At 67.7% G+C, this 8,781-nt stretch overlaps 2 protein-coding genes across 2 annotated transcripts; both read right to left on the bottom strand.

Annotated features, from left to right (window-relative positions):
• Positions 1–12: 12 nt before the first annotated feature.
• On the bottom strand, positions 13–4,429 carry OSBPL7 (oxysterol binding protein like 7; the record flags this gene model as incomplete). The annotated part of the gene is made up of 14 exons (XM_027631237.1): positions 4,411–4,429; positions 3,379–3,562; positions 3,047–3,169; positions 2,863–2,916; positions 2,627–2,740; positions 2,421–2,534; positions 2,215–2,335; positions 2,035–2,138; positions 1,847–1,945; positions 1,626–1,755; positions 1,413–1,537; positions 1,148–1,228; positions 928–1,059; positions 13–459 (listed from the first exon to the last, which is right to left on the bottom strand). Coding segments are annotated over exons 2-14 (1,737 nt in total), but the record flags the coding sequence as incomplete, so codon positions are not given.
• Positions 4,430–5,127: 698 nt separating this feature from the next.
• MRPL10 (mitochondrial ribosomal protein L10) lies at positions 5,128–8,732 on the bottom strand. Its single transcript, XM_027631241.1, has 5 exons — positions 8,458–8,732; positions 7,759–7,928; positions 6,443–6,607; positions 6,207–6,351; positions 5,128–6,042 (listed from the first exon to the last, which is right to left on the bottom strand). Exons 1-5 carry the CDS (start codon positions 8,492–8,494, stop codon positions 5,798–5,800), a joined length of 762 nt encoding a protein of 253 aa, XP_027487042.1. The 5' UTR covers positions 8,495–8,732; the 3' UTR covers positions 5,128–5,797.
• Positions 8,733–8,781: the final 49 nt, after the last annotated feature.

Below are 8,781 nucleotides of genomic sequence, written 5' to 3'. Positions count from 1 at the left end.
CCCCCCCCTCACCAGTCGCTGCCGGGGGTCCCGGGCGCGGCTGGCGCGGTCCAGGAGCGCGCTGTACTCCAGCTCCTCGCAGAGCCGCTGCAGCGTGTTCAGCGGCTCGTTGAGCTGCACGGGCAGCGCCACGCGGGACAGGTCCTTGCCCACGCTGCTCCTCAGGAGCCCCCACAGGCTCACGTCCCCCGACGGCGCGGGGGGCGCGGGCAACCGGCTCCGTCGCCGCGGGTCCGGCCCCGGCAGCTCCACCGGCGGCGGCGGCGGCTCCGGCGGTGCCCCCGCACGCTCCGCTCCTGCCGGGCACCGGGCGCTGGGATGGAGCCGTCTCCCCCCCACGGTGTCCCCCTCCCCGGTGCTCCCCGTACCTGTCGGGGGGCGGCCCGGCCCCCCCGGCTCGGTGCCCTCCTCGCAGGCGCTGGTGGTGGCCTCGCTGACGCACGACTCGTCGTCCGAGGGCTGAGGAGACGCGGGGACCGTCGGCGGCTTCGGGGGTCCCGGGGGAATTGGGGGGGGGCGTGGGGGGTACTCCAGGGCGAGGGGGGGAGGGGATTTAGCGGGAAGGGTCCCCTCGGAAGGATGGGATGAGACTCGGGATCCTGGGATGGGCTGGAGGTGCTGGGATGGGGAGGGGGTGGTGCTGATGGGGGAGCAGTGGTGAGGGGGGGTCTGGCAGCACCCAGTCCCCACCGCCGGGCTCAGAGAGAGCAGAGACCCCGAGCGTGGGGGGCGAGGGGGCCGCGGGGGGCTGGGGGGGATACAGGGGCTGGGGGCACTACAGAGAGCTGGGGGGGCGGCTGATGAGGTGGGACGGGGGAGAGAGAGGGGAGAGATGAACCCAGAGCAGCGAGAGGTGGCAGGGGGGTCCACAGAGCCCCCCACCAGCAGAACCCATACACCAGCAGAGCCCACCCCAAGCCCCCCCACCTCATTCTCGGAGGAGCTGGCGGACAGGAAGACCTCGCAGGCGTCGAAGAACTCGGTGTGGGAGTCGGCCAGCGAGACGATGCTGCGGTTGGAGAGCTGCTGCTCCCGGCCCTTGGCGGGCAGCCCGTCGGGCTGTGGGCACAGCCACCACCTCAGCCCAGCCCCTCGGCCCGGGGGGGGCCGCCCAGACCCCCATCCCACCCCATCCCGCCCCCCTGACCTCGTCGGGGTGCAGCGAGGCAAAGGAATCCAGGGTGGTGTCGGAGGAGACGGAGAGGGAGTGGAAGCGGCGCAGGGAGGGCTGTGGAGGGAGGGGGAGGCTGAGCCAAGGCCCCCCCAGAATGTTCCCCTCCAGCCAGGACGGGGCTGACAGCGAGGGGGGTCACCGGCCCAGCGCCAGGCTGAGACCCCACACACCCCAAAAGCACCACTCCCGAGACCCCCCCCAGCAGGGCAGCGCTGCCCGGCCCCCCTCAGTCGCTCACCGCGGCGGTGCCGGCGCTGCCGGGGCGTGGGGCAGGGCCCTGCCGGTCCAGCGCCCGCCTCATCTCCTCCAGACGGGCCCTCTCGGCCACCAGCGCGGCCACCACGCTGCTGAGCGAGCCGTGCACTGCCGGGGGACATGGGGAGTCTCAGGCTGTGTCTCAGCACCCCAAAACCCACCAGGACCCCCCCGGCAGGGCTCGGCCCCATCCCACCTTTCTGGGCCAGCACCCAGAAGCTCCGCTGCAGCTGGGTGTACTCCGGGGGGAGGCCGAAGGGCAGCTGGCTCTGGGAGGACTCCAGGTAGCGGGACAGGTTGGGGACGGAGCCGTGCAGGCGGCCCACCTTGGAGGGGGGGACACGGGGGTCAGCGAGGGGCTGGGGAGGGGGCTCCACGCCCCAGGCAGCAGCGGAGCTCGGCGGGATTCCAGCTCACCCTCACCCTGCCGATGGTGTCGTCCTTGGCAAAGCTCTGGGTGCACCAGATCTTGGTGGTCCTCCGGCCCTTCTTCGGCCTCTCCGTGGCGGCCGAGGGCTGTGGGAGAGAGGAGGGGGCTGGAGCTGGACCCTCCCCAGGAAAGGGGGGGATGCTCAGACCCCACAGGTGCCGCTGTCCCGGCTCACCTGGCCGCCGGAGATGAGCGGGGCCGAGGGGATGCGGTGCAGGGCCTCCAGGTTCTGGAGCATTCCTGTCAGCTCCTGCAGCTTGGCCTGGCACTCCGACAGCTCTGCCGGGGGCACGGGGTCAGGGAGGGGGCAGGAGGCACCCCCCCTGCCCTGTACACCCCTTCCCACCCCGCTCACCAGCTGAGCAGCGCTCCAGCCCCTCGCTGTCCTTCAGCCAGGCGTTCACCTTGTCCCGGGAGCTGGCGAGCGTGGACAGGGCAGGGGCACTGCCCGAGGGCAGGATCCGTGTCCACTGGCCCTGCGAGCGGGGAAACGGGGGCATTGCCATCAGGAGCCCCTCGCCCAGACCCCGCCTCATGTTGTCACCTCGAGGTGTCACCCACCTGGGCGTTGGTGGGGGTCCTCCCCCCGGGGCCCCCCGTGGGACAGGGCTTCTCCCCGTGGTGGTGGGTGCAGAGGCTGCTCACCCAGCTGGAGAAGAGCTCCGGGGACTTGATCTGGGGGACATGGGTGAGTTGGGGGGGGGGGGGGGAACAGAACCTGACAATACCAACCCTGTTTGAAGCCCCACCCCATCCCCCAGCAGCACCTTGAGGTGGTAAATGTTCTCCTCCGTGTCCAGGTCGACCCTCTGTGCCTTTTTGTTGACGGACATGACGGACTGACGGACGTCGATGGCACCGTGCAGTTTGCCCTTGAGGACCTGGGGGAGCCCGGGGACGCCTGTCAGGGGGAAGACCTCCCTTCCTCAGGGGGGCCACGGGGGTCTCCCCCGCCCTGAGCCCACGGGGATGCTGTGTGGGCACAGCCCGGGCACACACTCACGTCCTGGCGGGTGGTGGAGTACTTCAGGATCCCGTTTTCCAGCACAAAGTACCGCTGGGGATGGAGAGGGAAGGCTGTTGTGTGGGGGGAGCAGAGAGCAGTCCCTGCAGCCCCACTTCCCAGGGGCTCAAATCGTGCCAGGACCAGCCCGGTGACGGCTCCTGGCGCCAGCTCTGCCCGTTACCTTGTGCCAGCCCTTCAGGGGCCATTTCCTCTTCTTGAGCAGGTACCCCTCGTGCCTCTGCAGCTCCTGCCCTGGGCTGCCCCGTGCACGAGGCTCCTCCACCACCTCCCAGCTCTCTGAGCCCTGCAGGGATGGGGGTCAGCGTGGGGGTCCCTCAGCACCAGAGGCAGACGGGGTGCTCCCCATCTTGCCCTCCAGGCAGCCCCAGCTGACAGGCCACCCCTGCACCACCCTTCCTAAAGGAGTGAGAAGCCCCCTGAGGCCTCACAGCACCCCCAGTCAGCCCGTGTGTGCACCACTGAGCCCCCCCCCCAAATCCAGAGCCTTCCAACCTGCTGGACACTGCTGTGCTTGGAAGACACGGTGCTGTTGGAGTGGGACAGGGCTCTTTTTGGGGAGGACAGGTCCTTCTCGTGGCTGCCCATGGCTGGGGAGCAGGGGGGGCCGGGCCGAGCCCCCTCTCCTGTCCGTCCTGCGGGGATGGGGGTCCGAGTTCGGCCCTCACGGCGGGAGCCGCTGCCGGGGGGGGACAGCAGGTCAGGGAGCTCAGGGGGGGCTTCTCCACCCTCCCCACCCTGGCCCTCGTGGGGATGAGGGGTGGTGGGGGTCCCTCTGCCCCCCGGGAGTGGGGAGTCCTGCATGTCACCGCCGCTGGCACCCAGAAATTTCTGCGTGACACGGAGCCTTTACCCCCCCCCCCCCCGGCCTTATCTCGGCTCCCCCGCCCGGTCCGGGTTCAGAGTCCAGCCCTGACGCCCCATGGACCGGGTACCACGGGGCAACCCCACGGCGGGGGCGCAGCCCGGAGGGTGACACCAGTACAAAGACCGGGATCGACCCCGGTCCGTCCTGGCACCCCCCAGCCAGGACATGACCCCTCCAAACCCCGGCGGAGCGTTCCCTTTGCCCTTGCCGGTTCCTGAGCCACAGGGAAGTTTCCCCCCCAGCCCTGCCAACCCCCCCGGCGCTGTCCCTGACAGGGGACCCCGGTGTCCCGGCTGATGCTGATCCTGGGATAATCCTGGGAGGGCGGCCAAGCCCCGGTGCTGGCGACCACCGCGGCACCGGTACCCGCTGTACCGGTAACTGCGGCACCGAGAGACACCCACGGCATCGAGAGACAACCACGGCACCGGCGACCGCGGCTCCGCGCCCCCCGGCTCGCAGGGAAGGACACCGGGGGTCTCCCCCGCAGCTCCATCCCCTCCCCTGCCCAGCCCCGCAGGTGCTGCGGGAGCTCAGCACCGACCCCTCGCACCGCACCGGGGCTGTGCCGGTGCCCACGGGGGTCTCCATCCCCGGTGTCACCCTCCCGGGGGGCGGCGGGGGCCGGGGGCGGCGGGTCGCCGGTCCCCGGTGCTCACCTGGGCGGGCGGCGGGCGGGCGGCGGGGGACGGTCGCATCCTGCCCGGTGGCAGCAGGAAGCGGAACACGGAGGGCGGTGCGGAGCCGCTCGGCTCTGCCCCCTGCTCCGTGGAGGACCGGAGCCGCCGGGATCGCCGGGAGCAGCCGGGATCGCCGGGAACCGCCGGGATCGCCGGGAGCAGCCGGGATCGCCGGGACACCGAGCGCGGGCGGAGCCGCGGTCCCCACGCGGCACCGGGGCAGTTCCGCTCGCGGACCCCCGGAGTCCCCACCCGGGACCAGCCCGCGGGAAAAGGGACGGCCCAGGAGGGGTGGGGGGGTTCCCGCGAGAGGCAGCACCTCGCGGGGGTCCCGGCGATCACCAACCCACGGGGGTCCCGGGGCTGAGCATCCCTCGGGGGTCTCAGAGGGTCACCACCCCACGGGGGTCTTGGGGCTGATCATTCCACGGGAATCTCGGGTTTCACCACCCCGTGGAGGTCCCAGGGCCAGCCCATGGAGGTCTCGGGGCTGACCACCAATCCAAGGGGGTCCCCAGGGATCATTAATCCAAGGGGGTCCCAGGGCATTCCCACCCCAGGATTTCCCTCACCCACCCCCCAGCTCTGTTTCCCTCTGCTCCATCAGACCCCTCAAGCAGCCCCGGTCTCCCCCCACGCTCTCGAGGAGCAGGACCCCCCTCCACACCCCCCCAAAATCCCAGAGAGGCTTCGGCATCTCCACACGGACACTTTAATGGACACGACACTGGATCAGTGTTACAGCACATTCCCCCTCATCCTCATTCCAGGGGGCTTGGAGTGCTCAAAACCCTCCTGTGGGCCCCCCCTCCCACCATGCTCCTCCTCCTCCTCTGGCCAATCCCTGAGACCTTCCATCTCACCCTCAGAATATTCCCAGGAATATTCCCCAAGGGAAGGGCCAGGGCTCCCCGCTGGGGCTGGGGGGCTGCAGGACCCTCAGTCCTGCCCCAGTACCAAAACTCCAACCCCTGATTCCCCCCTCCTGCACAGCCAGGGAAGGAGCCAATTCCCAGGGCCCAGAGTCAGTGATTCCCTGTGTCCTGCAGCTGGAGGAGCTGATTCCTGGGGTCCAGCATCAGTGATTCCCTGTGTCCTGCAGCTGGAGGAGCCGATTCCCAGGATCCAGCATCAGTGATTCCCTGTGTCCCAGTCTGGGGGGGTCTCCCTGGGATCCCACATGTCCCACAGCTGGGGAAGGAGCCAATTCCCTCAGTCTGAACTCCCACATTCCAGGCTGGAGGGGTGCTCCCCAGGTTCCCACCATGTCCCACGTCCAGGGAAGCAGCCAGTTCCCGGTGCCAGCCATTCCCTGTGCCCTGGGGGGCTCCCACAGTGGGGAAGGAGCCGATCCCAGGGCCCAGCATCAATGATTCCCTTTTCCCTGCTCCTGAGGGGGCTTCCCAGGCACCCCCGTGTCCCGGAGCCGGCGGATGTGCTCATCCAGGAGCGCTGTGAGGAGGGAAGGCCCACGCTGGAGCAGGGATGAGGTCTGGGAGGGCAGGAGGGCCAGGGCTCCCACCGTCTGCCCCTGGGAGGCCTCCAGGGACGGCAGCCGGGCGAAGTTCTCCACTCCCTGCCGGCTCAGGATCGTGTCGTCGATGCAGGCGCCTGGAGAAGAGCAGGATACGGGATAACAGAGCATTCCACGAAGGAACTGTTTGCTCCTTCAGGCTCCCACCCCTCGTTTTCACAGCGATCCATCGGCGTGCACCCTCATTCCCAGCCCTGGAGGAGCCCAGCGCCGGGATCTGGGGAGCAGGGAATGCCCTCACCCAGGAGGTTGACCTGTGGAATTCCCTTCAGCACCCGCAGCATCTCCCGGGCCCGGGTCTCCGGGCTCACCAGCAGGATGTTGCGGCACACGAAGAGCGGGAGGAGGTTCCTGTACTTGGACTGCGCCAGCACCGGCCGGACAATCTGGAAAACGCCTGGGAATGACGCCTGGAGCGGCCCAGGATGCACCTCTCCCCCCCCTCCCCTCTACCTTCCCGCTGGGATCGGCGCCCACCTCGTTGAGGACGAACTTGACCTCGATGTTGTGCTTGCGCAGGTAGTGGCGCATGGTGACCACGTCCTCGTCCGGCATGGAATTGTACTGGCACACGGCCACCATGCGGCTGCTCCGGAATGCCTGCTCCACCTGCCGCCGCAGCAGCCGCACGTAGCCGTCCTCCTGGGCAGGGGGGGAGACAGGGATACAGGGATACAGGGACACGGGGACACGGGGAGAGGGGGAATGGCTGCTGTGACCCCCCCACGGAGACCTGACAGCTACAGGGGGGAGGTGATCTCATGGATCTCGAGGTGTTCCCATGGTCCATGAGGTGATCCCATGGTCCATGAGGTGATCCCATGGATCTCAGGGTGTTCCCATGGTCCATGAGGTGATCCCATGGATCTCAAGGTGCTCCCATGGTCCATGAGGTGCTCCCATGGTCCATGAGGTGATCCCATGGTCCATGAGGTGATCCCATGAATCTCGAGGTGCTCCCATGGTCCATGAGGTGATCCCATGGATCTCAGGGTGCTCCCATGGTCCATGAGGTGATCCCATGGATCTCAAGGTGATCCCATGGATCTCAGGGTGTTCCCACGGTCCATGAGGTGATCCCATGGATCTCAGGGTGTTCCCACGGTCCATGAGGTGATCCCATGGATCTCGAGGTGCTCCCATGGTCCACGAGGTGATCCCATGGATCTCAGGGTGTTCCCATGGTCCGTGATGTGATCCCATGGATCTCGAGGTGCTCCCATGGTCCATGAGGTGATCTCATGGATCTCAGGGTGTTCCCATGGTCCATGAGGTGATCTCATGGATCTCAAGGTGATCCCATGGTCCATGAGGTGTTCCCATGGATCTCAAGGTGTTCCCATGGTCCATGAGGTGATCCCATGGATCTTGAGGTGCTCCCACGGATCTCAAGGTGCTTCCATGGACCTTGAGGTGACCCCATGGATCTCAAGATGCTGTTATGAATCTCAAGTGCTCCCATGGATCATGAAACACTGCCATGGATCTCGAAACATTGCCATGGATCTCGAAACACTGCCATGGATCTCAAGACGTTCCCATGAGTCTCAAGATGCTCCCATGGATCATGAGATGTTCCTGTGGATCTCGAGATGCTCCCATGGATGGGGACCCACCTGGTTTCCAGCACCTGATGGGGCATCTCCCAGCCACCCACAACACGCCAAAAAAGGTGATTACCCACCCCGGGAAGGTCTCACACCGGCTCCAGCCAGGCCGTCCCTGGCATCCCGGGATCGAGGGAACCCTCCCCTCCCCAGACCCTGCAGACCCCAGGCAGGGCCCCTCCTCACCTCCTGTGGGAGGTCCTGGGGTGCGGGGAGGCAGCGGGGGGGCACGGCGGGCCGGGGGGGCACGTACTCGGTCACGGCCAGCAGCTTCTGCCGCTGGAAGTGCATCGCCTTCCAGTGCCGCGTCACCGCCTTGGAGCCGCGTCGGAGCAGCTGCAGCGCGGGCAGCCAGCCTGGGGGGAGCCGGGCATCCTTCCCATTCCTGGCCCCTGCCCCCTTCCCATCCCCACTCCCTGCTCCCTTCCCATTCCCAGCCCCGTTCCCGATCTCTGCCCCGGTCCTGGTCCCCGCCCGGGTCCAGGTCCCTGTTCCCCGGTGCCTCTTCCTATCCCACTCCCATTTCAGTTTTCTGCCCTATTCCCAATCCTGATCCCTGCCCCGTTCTAGTTCCCTGCTCCATTCCCGGTCCCACTCCCATTTCCGGCCCCATTCCCGTTCCCATTCCCTGCCCTATTCCCATTGCCATTCCCAGCCCCGTTCCATTCTCATTGCCATTCCCATTCCAAGGCCCCGCTCCCGTTCCCATTCCTATTCCCCTTCCCTGCCCCATTCCCGTTTCCTTTCCCGCTCCCATTCCCCTTCCCTGCCCCATTCCCTTTCCCGTTCCCATTCCCCTTCCCTGCCCCATTCCCTTTCCCGTTCCCGTTCCCTTTCCCGTTCCCATTCCCCTTCCCTGCCCCATTCCCGCTCCCATTCCCTCACTTCGCAGCCATCCCTTCCCGCCGCTCAGCGCCGCCATCTTGGCCGTGGCCGCGCAGGGCCTTGTGGGAAGGTGGAGGACGCGCAACTTCCTGTCTCCTCCGTCTCCATGGCAACGGCATCGCAACAGCGCGGCCTGCGCGGGGCCGGGGGTCCCTGAGCCCCCAAACCTGGGCAACCAGCACCTGGAGAACTCCCTGACCCAACCCCGGAGGTCCCTGAGCCCCCAAACCTGGGCAACCAGCACCTGGAGAGCTCCCTGACCCAACCCCGGAGGTCCCTGAGCCCCCAGACCTGGGCAACCAGCACCTGGAGAGCTCCCTGACC

The sequence above is a fragment of the Corapipo altera genome, unplaced genomic scaffold (assembly GCF_003945725.1).
Source record: "Corapipo altera isolate COAL_440 unplaced genomic scaffold, ASM394572v1 260, whole genome shotgun sequence".
In the NCBI taxonomy this organism is placed as follows: Eukaryota; Metazoa; Chordata; class Aves; order Passeriformes; family Pipridae; genus Corapipo; species Corapipo altera.
The sequence above is the reverse complement of the archived record's forward strand: the minus strand, read 5'-3'. Positions and strand labels throughout refer to the sequence as shown.

Bases quoted from the DNA above. Each gene is read 5' to 3' on its own strand.
- MRPL10 (XM_027631241.1), bottom strand. From the start codon at position 8,494: ATGGCGGCGCTGAGCGGCGGGAAGGGATGGCTGCGAA. The intron at 7,929-8,457 runs GTGAGGGAATGG...GGCTCCCCCCAG, and splicing joins CGGGAAGGGATGGCTGCGAA to GCTGGCTGCCCGCGCTGCAG. The intron at 6,043-6,206 runs GTGAGGGCATTC...GCTCTTCTCCAG, and splicing joins TCCACAGGTCAACCTCCTGG to GCGCCTGCATCGACGACACG.